This window comes from Pinus tabuliformis, chromosome 2_1 (assembly GCF_031772625.1).
Source record: "Pinus tabuliformis cultivar Carrire ecotype Pingquan chromosome 2_1, CPIR1, whole genome shotgun sequence".
NCBI classification, from domain to species: domain Eukaryota; kingdom Viridiplantae; phylum Streptophyta; class Pinopsida; order Pinales; family Pinaceae; genus Pinus; species Pinus tabuliformis.
The window spans coordinates 545,259,231-545,273,018 of record NC_142299.1 but is presented as its reverse complement, the minus strand read 5'-3'; the positions used below and the strand labels follow the sequence as shown (position 1 = coordinate 545,273,018).

General features: G+C 37.4%; 1 protein-coding gene across 1 annotated transcript; it reads right to left on the bottom strand.

The window, feature by feature from the left end:
* Nucleotides 1–11,360: 11,360 nt before the first annotated feature.
* Nucleotides 11,361–12,460, bottom strand: LOC149201457 (abscisic stress-ripening protein 2-like). Its single transcript, XM_089399732.1, has 2 exons — nucleotides 12,145–12,460; nucleotides 11,361–12,008 (listed from the first exon to the last, which is right to left on the bottom strand). The coding sequence occupies exons 1-2, from the start codon at nucleotides 12,319–12,321 to the stop codon at nucleotides 11,847–11,849; spliced, it is 339 nt and encodes a 112-aa protein (XP_089255858.1). The 5' UTR covers nucleotides 12,322–12,460; the 3' UTR covers nucleotides 11,361–11,846.
* Nucleotides 12,461–13,788: the final 1,328 nt, after the last annotated feature.

Here is a 13,788-nt window from a genome sequence, read left to right as displayed (position 1 = left end):
CAAAGACACATAAAGATAATCAAAGGAGGTACTAGGCGCTTGAGATGGGCCCAACCCCAAGAGCTACAGCCTCCTAAGAGAGATTTAGAGCTGGTGCAAAGCTGGATTCATCTTTTTTAATCAAGAATGAAGAGTTATATCAAAACTGTCCACAAGGAGAGCTTGAGAATGAGTTGAAAGCAAAGCTAATCTATTGCATACAAATCGAATTACAAAATGACTACAACAAGGCTATGAAATGACTAACTACTAGCTACTATCTACTGGCTAACTAGCTAACATTCACTGGCTAACCAAAATGAGGCCATAAGCCTTCTTATTTATACAAATTGAGGACCCAACAGTCCTCCTAAACTTTAGGGACTCGGCTGCCCAAAACTTGGAGTTAACAGCAGTCCTACTTGACTTGCTTGGTTGCCCTTGTGTTGATTGATTCGGTGGCCCTTGAACTCCGAGCTGATGGTGGAGAATTCGAGGTAAGGGCCCATAAATGAAGGGGACACCTTCCTACAAATCCTCTCCCTTGTCTTCCCACGATTTTGGCTGCCAAGTGCTCATTAAGGCCTTCAATTTTGTCTCCAAATTGACCAAAAAGGCTACACAAAGCACCCATTGGACTTGTTGGCATAATGACTAACCAAATTCACTCTATTAACATAAATATAATAAAAAACATGCAATAAACTAATGAGAATGGTGGATTAAGTCAAATTAGGAGGTTGAATGAGCCCAAATAATTATCCATTTTTGGGGCTCATCATCACCCCCCTACTGAAAGTGTTGCTCATCCTCTGAGCAACCAATCTCTCTCCTCACCTTTGATGGCTCTGGTGGCTTCTTTGGCTAACATCTCGGCCGATTCCTCCTTTGGCTTCCCTATTTTCAAACTTCCTGTAGAAACAGTTCGCTGGCTTCCTGTAGAAACAGTCCTCTGCTAACTTCCTGTAGAACCAATTTTATCTGATTTTGCTTGCTTGGCTGGGGGTGCCTTCTCCTTTAACTGTGTTGTGGCTGCCTTGGGTGTGTCCCTACTTATTTGGCCTTTTTCAGTCTTCTCTGCTCGTGCTTGCAACCGCTTCTCCCTTGGCATTTGTGTTATTTTACCACCCCCTGCTTTGGCCTCAACAACTTGTCCTTTTCCCTTATTCCTCTTCCTATTCCTCTTCCTCACTATTAGAAGGACTGATATCATAGTTGAGGGCTTGTATGTCACTTTCTGCTATCATGTCCCTGAAGACTTCCCAATTAGGGAGTGTGAATGTATGGAGGGCTTCTTGGTCTTTAAGATACAATGCATAGGATCTAGCTGGTTGTCTCCATTGCAGGGCTTCTATTGCCTCGCTGGCTATGCAGGCCATCTGGGCTTCTCTCTCCTACAACTGTTGTTTCAGTATCAATATTTCAGCTGCTGCCTGAGACTTCCTCTCTTGGTTCTTCTTTATCCTCATTTCAACATCAGGTTGTGTCTCTTCCCTTGGCTATTGTTTCTCTAAATTCCTTTTGCTTGTCCTCCATGTGGTGTTAAGTGTTTTTTTTCTAAAAAAATGCTCAGGTGAGAAAGTAGGTAGAACTGAAAACAGAGGGATCGCTGAATTTTCACCTTTTTCTGAAACCAAACAAGGAATTTTCCATGTGCTTCTCCTTACAACATCAAATTGCAATATTTCCCTTTGTTTTAAACTGCTTTTGTACTGAATTTGACTCTCTGCTTTTGAAAAGAAGAATTTTGTTTTCACAGACAGAGTACAGAGATCAAGTTTTCTTCTCAGCACACATACAGATATGCAAATTTAAAATTTTTCATACACAGGCTGGCCCCCACAGTTGCATACATCTTCCCTACAGGAGAATTTTAAAAACAGGAAACATGGACGAGAATCTTGATGCAGAAATGACTGGGAAACCCAGTGCAATACATAGGCAAACGTTTTTCTTCCAATTCACTGGCAGATTTTTCTCTGATTCCACAATCTGATGTTGTCCAATTCACCACCTTTTCAAAACATACCATGCATAGAGGAGTTTTCTCGAGCATACCTCATTTTGAGCTTGAAATTTTCTAAAAATCCCGTGGTTTCTTTCTGCAGGGTTGTTTTCTGCCTTTCCTGTAGACGACTTCCTGTAGAAATGTCTGTAGAGCGCCCTGCACCTCTGAGCGAGCCTAATACACATCAGAATCTAAAGGACATGTAGAGAAACTGGTGGAGGATGACTAGTTAATCATTTTGTGCAAACTTCAGTTGACGATGTGGCAAGTGCAGATGAACAGTAGTTCGTGAATTTCAGCCGAGCCTTCTTTAGTTGCTGCGTGATTTGTGGTGAGCTGGGAAGAACATGTGTTGGCCATGCAGACAGAAGTGCTGTCACGAATCATCACGTTTCCTACCTGTGATCACTCCATCAATCATGTTGTAGGTCAAACAGTCACCATTACTTGTTTCCCAATTTCCTCCTGAGATGGCTGAGCGCACGTGTCTTACTCACCCACCGAGCGCTGTTGAACTAGATGCGGGTGGCCAGTTAGCTGGCCACCGATTTTTTTTAATCCTGACCATCTCATTTCTCATGCAGTTTCTAAATTACATTCATGCAATCAGAGGAATTAGTTTCAGTCACGTACCTGGAAGTCGAACAACTACTTGTGAAGCTTTTTGCTGCTGCATGCTCATGTTCTGCTGCTGCATGCTTGGATCCTTTGGTTGCATGAGGGCTTGGCTGATGATTTTTTATTGTTTGTCCTTGTGCAGGTGTCCTATGACCAGATCTAAGCTGCATGCATTTGTTTCCACGTTCAAATCTGCACGTTCAAGCTGCTGCTGCTGCATTGTCACAAAACTAGAACTTGTTTTCGCCATTTCTGCCTAACGGTAAAGCAGATCGATCTGAAACTTGCTGAGCATGTTTCTATCATCATGATGCATCTCCCATAGAAAAATCGTGATCAATTGATGCACGGATTTCGAGAAAAATGGAAAATGGCTGAAGATTTCAGAGATCTATTTCTCGGAAACCGTGCATCGGAATCGGCTGAAACTGCTTGGGTAGGTTACCATCACTCATATGCATATCCCCATGAAACAGGTTTTGAAACGGATGCACGGTTATGGAGAAAATGCAAAAATGGCTGATGGTGATGGAGGATGATTTCTTGGAAACCGTGCACCGGAATTGGCTGAAACTACTCAAGCATGTTTCCATCACCCTTGTACAATTCGCCATAAAACGGTTTGTCAAATGGATGCATGGTTTTAAAGTTATGGCAAAAACAAATTTTGTTCTATGGATTTTTGCCTCAAGGCTTTTTGCAAATGTTTGCATGGAAGGAAAAACTGAGCTTGGGTTGTGATGCAGGTATGGAGATGATGGAGGAGGAGTTGGAAGATTGCATGAGGGCTTCTGAACCCTTGAGGAAGCTACCATGTTCACCAAACCACTTTTTGAACTCCATGTCTAGTTTCCCATGATTTCTACAGGAAGTTCCTGCAGAAGCACAATGAGAAGCACAAGGAGGTGGAAAAAATGATGGAGAAAGGCAAGGGATGGACACACAAGTGCTTGTAGGCCTAATCAACAGATTCCCACCATTAGATTCACTTTTGAAATTGGATTTGGCTCGTCCAAAGGTTCTACAGGATGTTTCGTGTAGAAAAACAGAGCTTCCTGTAGAAGGCACAAGAAAAATTCCTTTAACCTTGATTTGAGTGCTCCTCCTGTCATGAAGCGTCCTTCTTGCAACCTGCAATTAGCCAATGGAATTAGTTTTATTTTTCTTTTTCTTTTTCTCTTTTTTTTTTTGAAAAACAACTAGGGCGCCTCATGGAGGTTTTCACCCTAATTGCCTGCCCTGGGCGCCTCCAAGGAAGGTTTTCACCCAGGGATCTTATTCCCTTTTCTCTTTTTTTTTTCCAACCCATTGACCGCCTCATGGAGGTTTTCAATCAATGAGACAATCTAAGGCGCCTCCAAGGAGGTTTTCACCTTAGATTTTTGTTTTCCTCTTTTTTCATTTTTTCTTTTTCTTTTTTTCTCTTTTTTCTTTTTTCTTTTTTTTTTCTACCCTACCCTACCTGAAAAACAAAATCATTTTCAAGTATAAGAATACTTCCAATGGAGCCATGTGCACATCGAGATTAGAGAAAAAATGATGTGAAGGCTCAAAATGCATGCTTGGACAACTATCCGGACTTTAGAGACCAAATGATCTGACTTTGAAGGGATCAAACATAGCTGAGGAAGAGAGTACCGCTGCAACTTAGTGACCGTCTGAAACCATATCTCAATATAGCTCTGATATCCTTGGTTCTTTTGCTGATCTGGATCATGTTTCATGTCACCTTCTAACATGACTTTCTCATCTTCCTCTTTTTGCTGATCTTTCTCTTGAATACATGGAAGATTTGATGGTAACCATGAGGAAGCTTTCTCGATCTCTGATTCTGATCTCTTCTCTTCATCAAGTGCAGCCCATGGTTCTTTGATCTCCTCTTTGGAATCTTCTTTTTCCTTTGGTCCTTCAATGTTGTCAATATAATCTCTGTTTTGCAACACTCTTCTTGAGCTTTGGTGAACATCATTGAGCTCAAAAGGAGTCATTTGCACATGTTGTGCCTCAGCTTTGCAATTGGGTTGAGTTTCTCCATTGTATGGCTTTGGAAATGGTACGAGTAGTTGAGTGGAGGTGTGAAATTGAGATGGAGATGGATGGCATTGTGGTTGGGTAGGCATTTGGGGTTGCCTTGGTGGAGGAGGAGGCGATGGTTGTGGATGAGCAGGTGGTGGAGGAAAATGAGCGGGATGAGAGTTGTACTGGGGCCTCCACTCCTGATAAGGTGCATTCCACTGAGGCTGTGGCTGAGCATAAGAGTGAAATGAATGAGCAACTGGTTGGGCATAATATGGATCTGCGAAGGAACAAGGAGGAGGTGTGAACCAGGAAGGATGAGCAGGGAGACCCCAAGAAGGCATGAAAGTGGCTTGATAGGGGTCATAATATGTCTCAGATGTCCCTTGTAGTTCCTGCTGGTAAGATCTAGGTCCATGCAGCCTCCTTTGGTTCATATAATGGAGTGATTCAGTGGCTCCTTTTTCTCTTTGATATGCAGCTTTAAGTCCAGGCAAGGAAGGGCACTGATTCGTAGGATGGTATTCTTCACAGACAAAACACACTTCTAGGGAGTGCATTGGACATTCGTTCCTAGGATGCTTTCTAGTGCACCTAGGACAAAAGATGACCAAAGCCCTCTTGGCTTCCTCTTGCCTCTTTTGGATCCACAGGGTATCAAATTGCATGGCAAGAAACTGCCTCATATCACTCTTGAAATCTTCTATCTGATCTTCAAATTCGTCTTTGGACAAGGGACTGCTCCCAACATTTCTGCTTGTAGCCATTTGCTCCAGAGGAATGGTTTCTTCTTCTTCTTCCCTAGAGGTTCTTTAAATATGTCTTGATGTCCACCGAGGGGTTCTTCTTAGTCACAGCCATCGAAGAAGAGAGAAGATTGGCTGTGTGAAGCAAAGGGGGGTGTTGTGCAATCATTTTTCTAACTTATCTCTACTCCTACAAGGCATGAAATGGAATCTTTTTGGTTGATTTTTGCTTTTTTCTACTTCTACTTGTAGAACTGAAATAGATTGAACTGCAACTAACGATCTTGCTAAAATGAAAATGCGGAGTTGAAACGAAAGCAGGAAAGGACTAATCTACTTTGCTCAAATGAAATTGCAGGAATGAAATGCTAGTCTACGCTTGCGGAATTGAAATGCTAATCTACGCTTGCAGAAATGAAATTGCGGAACTGAAATGTTAATCTATGAAAGCGGGAAATACTAATCTACTTTTGCAAAAACAAAATTGCATAATGGAAATGAAATAAACTACTTAGCAGAAGATTGTAGTGGAAAATAGAAGAAAAGCGACAATCACCAATACTCTGACGCTTCCCCGGCAACGGCGCCAAAAAGATGGTGGGTTCCAGTATTGTAGCAATAATGCTACAACTCCTGGAACTCCCTTCTTTAATTTTATCAACCCGGTAGTTCGTAACAAACTTGGAAGCGACGGTGCTGTATGCACAAGTACTAGCTCTTGCCGCAGCTGTCACTTGGTCAGCTGGCACAAGTCCACTAGGAGCTTAAGCCAACTTCTATGAGCTCTTAGAAGAAGCTTTTTAATTGATGGATGAAAGCTAACTCGAAGGAAGATAATATAATTGCAAAAAGAAAGTGAAAGCCAAAAAGAAATGCAAACCCTAGCAAACCCTAATTCTACCAGCTAGTCCTACTGACGCAAAGGAGAGCATGCAAACTACTAAAAGAGATGCCATTACTTCTATGAAGGTAAAATACATGTGTCTAGACTACCTCTATCTGAAGAAAACATCTTTTTGTATTTTTGTTTAAGTTGTTGGAATTATCATGCATGTGCTTCTAACTATTTTTGACTGTGCAGAGGTGGATCAAGGAGGAGAAATGCTTGGGAAAGGTTGGGAAGGTTCAGAGAGGGTCTAAGGGGTCCCTAACACCCTTCCAGAGAATCTCACAAAGTTTGGCTGCCAAGAAACCGTGTTTATGAGCTTCTACAGGAAGTCTGCAGGGGTTCTACAGGATGTTCAGGATTTCTACAGGATGTTCTGTAATTCTTCTATAGGATGTTTCGAAATGGGATTTTGGAGCATGGATGGAGGGAAAAAGATGGAGGAATGAGTATGGAGGTGAAATAGGGGTGTGAAGAGGTCTAGGACTTGGGGAATGGAGTTGAGGAGAAGGTGTAGATGGTGAGATTCATTCAAGGAGGGATGAGATGATGTTGCCCAAAAAGATGAGAATCATGGCAAAGTAAGCGAACGAGGTAAATGTAAGGTAAGGGTTCTGAGTGAAGGATGAAACAGGTAGGTTGGATGGGGTATGGGTAGGTAAGGAAGGGTAATAGGTACTCTGCAAGTGGTATTTCGAACTGAACACACAAACACTTATAAAACCTATGACCTAGTTACTTTACTCTATTCTGACCTAAGTAACAACAAAAGGAAATGAACAACAGTTTATTCGAAATGAAATGCATGAACTAACTTATGCCACTAAGAAATCATCAACTGAAGCATTTAAACACTACTAATATCAACATCTACAAAAGAGGGTTCCAACACTAAGAATTGCATGGAAAAGCAAAACAACGTTTTTGTTGGCAGCAAAGTCACGTTGGTCCCAGCTCATGATTCCACTGAGGGGGAGGTGAGATCCAAGGTGTTTGGTAGCCTTTTTCTTGTTATTATCCTACCAATCTATTCTAACCATGAGAAGCTACTTTAACCATCAAAAGAAATCCAAATAACAATGCAAGATTTAAATACAAATAGCAGATTTTATTATAAGAATGTAGCAAAGACACATAAAGATAATCAAAGGAGGTACTGGGCGCTTGAGATGGGCCCAACCCTAAGAGCTACAGCCTCCTAAGAGAGATTTAGAGCTGGTGCAAAGCTGGATTCATCTTTATTAATCAAGAATGAAGAGTTACATCAAAACTGTCCACAAGGAGAGCTTGAGAATGAGCTGAAAGCAAAGCTAATCTATTGCATACAAATCGAATTACAAAATGACTACAACAAGGTTATGAAATGACTAACTACTAGCTACTATCTACTGGCTAACTAGCTAACATTCACTGGCTAACCAAAATGAGGCCCTAAGCCTTCTTATTTATACAAATTGAGGACCCAACAGTCCTCCTAATCTTTAGGGACTCGGCTACCCAAAACTTGGAGTTAACAGCAGTCCAACTAGACTTGCTTGGCTGCCCTTGTGCTGATTGATTCGGTGGCCCTTGAACTCCGAGCTTATGGTGGAGAATTCGAGGTAAGGGTCCATAAATGAAGGGGACTCCTTCCTACAAATCCTCTCCCTTGTCTTCCCACGAATTTGGCTGCCAAGTGCTCATTAAGACCTTCAATTTTGTCTCCAAATTGACCAAAAAGGCTACACAAAGCACCCATTAGACTTGTTGGCATAGTGACTAACCAAATTCACTCTATTAACATAAATATAATAAAAAACATGCAATAAACTAATGAGAATGGTGGATTAAGTCAAATTAGGAGGTTGAATGAGCCCAAATAATTGTCCATTTTTGGGGCTCATCATTTAGACATTAATAGGTGTTGAAATTGGTTGGCTGATAGGCTTTCTAAAGTAGGCCTAAACATGGAATGTTATGTAACCATCTCACAAAATAGAAGAAGAAATAGATCAAATGCTTTAAAATAACCCTCTTTGAAGGGGAAACCTCCTTTACATTACACAAATTAACAATTATTGGATGGTACAAATGACAAGACCTCCTTTCTACATATAGGTGTCTAAGCGGTCACAATATAATCAGATCCGATATAACAATAGTAATTTAAGGGCACAACAATAATAATAGTGGCATTCTGTGGGGCACAATAATAACAATATGGGAACTACGTGGGCACAACAATAACAATGTCGGGACTACATGGGCACAATAATAACAATAAGGGGGTTTCATTAATACCAATAAGGAGCTACACTTGTAGTATAGGAACCTAACATGCCCCTCTCCTCCGAAAAAGTGTTGTCCTCAACTCTTGAGTAATTCTGGATGCTTTTGTATAAGATTATCATCCTCCCATGTGGAATCTTCAGTGCGTAAGTTCTTCCACTTGATGAGATACTCTAAAATTGAATGATTCTTAGATGATACCAATGAAAAGGCATCTTTTCTATATATAGAAGTCTAAGGATTCCAATATAGTCAGAGCCTACATAACAATAATATTGTAGGTGTACAAAAATAACAATAATGGGTTTTTATGGGGCACAATAATAACAACATCTGGACTAAATGGGCAGAACAATACAATAAGGGGGTTTCACTAATAAAAATAAGGCGATACACTAGTAGTATATGGACCTAACATGCCCCTCTCCTCCAAAAAAGTGTTGTGATGTCAACCTTGTAGGTTGTGGAGGGCTAAGAGCAGCGACACTTCCATCTTTATATTCATGAGTGGTAGGATTCCTATCGTTGATCCTAGAAAAAAATCTATAGAGAAATTGCAACGATGACTTGTTTGAAGCAGCGAAACCCTAGAATCCAAAGCTCTGATACCAAATATTATGGAACTAACTCAAAAAATAGAAGAAGGGATGATAAACGACTTGAAAATAATCGTCTTCAAGGGGGAAACCTCCTTTACATTACACAAAGAGATCTAACATGGAACAAGGTCTATGACACATGTAGGAGTGACGCAAAGGATCTGTATATGAGCACTATCACAGGACAAACATACATTAGATTGTACATGAAGAAATGACCTATTTTTTTTGCACAACCTCTTCATATCCAATTCTTGGAATCCTACAGTCCATGTTGCTAATTTTTTGGTCGAATAAGGGTGAATAATTATCTCTTTTTCACCAATTTTTGTTGTAAGCATATTCTATACCACTACTTCTGAATATCTAAAGGCAAAGCTTAAAAACAATACACAAAAACTTGACACTCAAAATTGTATCTTCAAATACACCCTTATATGAAAAATCTTATTTTGTATCATTTTTCAATTGAACGAAAAAAGAAACAATGGTTCTTTCCCATTTTAATCCACATTTTTAATCTCATTTTTTATTCTACATTCTTTCTCTAACCCTTTTTTATCCTATTTTTAAATCTTATTTTGTTTACTCTTCTTTCTTTAATAATGGCTATGAAAAACATATATATTATTGTTGAAATAATTAAATTAAGATAAGAAAGGAAAAATTGATTAACTACTAAGATTAAATTTAGAGTTTAATCTATCCATTTATGAATGAGTATGACAAAAAAACAATACTTTATTTATTCATGATGAGGCATCTACATAAATCTTTTATTAAAAAATAAAAATTTAGAAAACCTCTTTTCCAAAAGATGGCTATAATTTTTTTTACAAATTGTAATGGCTATAAGCAAACCTAAAAACAAAATAACTTTAGTACACATCACATAAAATTAATAAAGGTATAAGAATTTGATAAATTTAATTAATAAAAATAATTAAAAATAAAAATATTTTTTAATGATGAGTAGATGACTATTATATTTTAGAATTCTATATTTACATAAATAATGGTTTAATATACAAAATAAAAAAATATTAAATTTTTATAAATATAAATAATATTAACTAGAACTAGATTTATCTTTATTTTTTGTTTAAAAGAATCAATTCTTTTATAGTAAAAACCTGTTTTCAAATTTTATACTAAAAAAATTTACATCTTAAAAAAATATATCCTACTTACAAAATGCAAAATTAATGTAAACCTAAACATATATTAATATTATATAAAATTATGATTTCATACATATGTATATTAACTCAATACATATGCACATTAACTTTGTTCAAAACATCCGTAAATCTTTAAAGTTAAAAGAATCTAAAGTTTTTATAAATATGAATAATATTATCAATAACTAAATTTTTAATTTTTTCTTCATTTAAAAGTATAAAATCTTTCCTAATACAAATTTTTCTTCATATTTTACACTCCTAAGAAATTATATCTTGCACTCCTAAAATATTTACATCGTGAGAAATTATATCTTGCTGGGCAAATGAAAAATTAACATTAACCTATGTTGACATTATATAGAGTTATATGCCAGTCAACTTTGTTCAAAACAATTATTAATTGATAAATTAATTTATTATCATATATATGATCAACTGAGCATGTGTTTACATAATACTTCGTACGGCCACTACGGCATTGAGGATATGTTTACATAATACTTCATACTGCCACTCTGGCCAATTTAGCTGTCCGATAAGTTTTACCTTAATTAATCAATTGAATCAAAACAGGTTAGATCACTGTTTTCCACAACGGCAGCTAGCTAAAGGGATTTTCCCCAATATAATGGACGTTATATATATATAGAATTTAGAAGATTATCTTAATTAATTAAATGTGTCAAAATATTATAGATGTTAGATTATTGGAGTTTTAGTGTTTGGAATCTATTTGTTGTATTCTTGTTGAAATTTTTGGAGGTGTCACCCATAGGGTAGTGTAGGAAGATACAAGCAATAAAAAAGCAAGTTTCATCACTAACTTCTCCCTCTGGAGTTTTGGTGTTTGGAATCTATTTGCAAAAAAATCCCACGAGTGTTCAAATCTCTAGAAGCATCACTCATATGCCCTTAGTGTAAAAGAATACAAGCAATAAAAAACAAGTTACATCACAAAAGAAGATGCAATTAAAAAACAAATCCATCACCAATTCCAACCTCTAAAATTTTGATGTTTGAAATCAATTTACAAAAAATCCCACCCATATTATAGTTCACACAATATCCTTTAACTAAAAGGATTGTTGCAATACAATATAAGGCAAATAATTGGGATCGTTGCATTAAAATATATGGCAAATAATTGCGGAACACTCAAATTGATTTCTTAATCTACAATTATTAACACACAAAGCCCACAATTTATACAAACCCCAACCATAGCAGAACCAGACACGATCTACACATTACCCCAACAATAGGTATATTTTAAATAGTTATACAAACCCCAACCATAGCAGAACCAGACACGATCTACACATTACCCCAACAATGGGTATAATTTAAATAGTGTTCTTGGAATCAGAAGATCCATACATAGATTAGTAACAGCAGTTCCATCGTATTAATACTTAGTCACATTAAAGTGCTTATTAGGATCACAGAACGGTCGAACAAACGAAGAAAGCTGAAATCAGGCCCAACATCCTTAGTTACTTTCAAGGGAGGAATGAATATTATTTAAATTGCTTTGGTACGTGGCTAGAAGTGGTGATCTTTCACTTCCTTTTTGGCTTCCTTCTTTTTGTGGTGCTCGTGGAAGACGTAGCCCCCTGCTCCCACTGCAGCCATTGCTGCGATCTCCTCCTCAATCTTGTGTCTGTGCGCGTTCTCTGGATCCTTCGTTGCTTTATGTTTCTCGTACTGCATGCCAAAGAACCTAATTAGTAATCCTATAATTGTATAGGTAAACGATATAAGCCTGGGAAATATATCTTTTCAGTTGATCTAGGTTATCGATTTACTGAAAATTACAGAATAAGGGACAGATAAATAGTACCAGTGCAAAAGTTCCAGCGGCAACTGCTCCCAGTTCCCCTAAATGCTCCATCTGTTTATGATGCTTCTCCTCCCTTACCGCCTTCTCGTACGGCGTCGCTTCTGGGGCCGCGTTCTGGCTCTCCTCCTTCTGATGGCGGTGGAAATGATGGTGGTGCTGGTGTTTATTCTCAGACATCCTTTCCAAAATCTCAAATACGATGGACAGAGACGAAATTCAGAAACTGATCTGTACACCCTTTTAATGATCAAAAGAGAATTGACTTGAATCACAATGGAATGAAAGGAGACGCAGAGACTCAAATTGCTGAGCAGATTAGATTGAGGAGATGGTAGGGATGTGGTGTTGTATATATAGCCAGAGCCTGAATATTAAACAGAATAGCGTGTGGAAACCGCGTTCACGCGTAAGAGAGCGTGTAGAGAGAGAGTGTAGTTACCAGAATGGCAGGTGCGACCGTCTCTTATCCGGAGGGGACTGCCTAGGAACGTGCGTTTGATGGAACGTGCCGGTAACTCAAACAATAGAATATTAATAATTAATAAATTTATAGGGTGGCCTAATTTTTTTGATGGGTTAAGAGTTTGTTTTTTTTTGGGATTTAAGGAAATAGTTTATTAGTTTAAGATTTATAGAGTAGGAGTGAAAGTTTTTTTTTTTATGGATTATTAATGAGTTTTTATGGATTATTAATGAGTTATTATAGATAATGTGGTTTTTTTGAATGAGTTATGAGTCAACTTGCATACACAGAGTACAGAGAATAACTAGTAATAATTATCTTAACAATCTTAACTGCTAATTTAACAACTGAATTATAATAGAATTTCTAGGGGTAAGAAAATATGAGTTACACTGTAAGAAAATATGAGTTTCACAATAGGAACATTTAGAATATGCAAATGGAAGCTTTTAAAAGTCATGCATAACCACCGAACAACTAGAACATTAACTGGTTCATGGTCCGCTCACTCCTGGGAAGAGTATATAAAGTTTTTTTAATGCAAAGCATGGGACAGAGTGTATGGTTCATGCATGGTGTTTGTAATTGATTTATAATTAATGAAAAAGAAGACTTTCGGTTTCATTGTGGGTTTTAGAATATTTAAAACAAAGACTTTCAAGTGCTCTAGAATGGTTGACAATGCGAAAAGGCTCTACCGTTTCTTGTCTCGGAGGGTTATGCAAGATGTCATGCTATTTTCCAAAATGGTTTGTGGCTTACATTTTTTATTTGAAACTTTTTATTTCTTCGCTCAGTAGGTTAGGTTATGTCCCGATGTGATATGTTTTTGAAAAATAGCTTGCGGTTTACTTCCTCTCTTTGCTTTTTGTGAAAAATTGGTAGGTTAGAAAGCTGCAAGTTTTATTATTTATTTGTTATATTGATTTGGATTTTCCGGACTTAATTTTGATTAGAATTAAATAGAATTTTTTGAAGAATTATTTTCATATATATATATATATTATTTTGATTAAGATTTTTGAGATTTAATTTTGATTAAAATTAAATAGAAATTTTTGAAAAATTAAGTTAGTTGGTTTTAAATATGAATCTAATTTTTACAATGTGATTAATCCCAAAAACTGTTTTCTAAATATATTTATTTTTTTATTATTTTGAATTAAAATTTTTGGGACTTA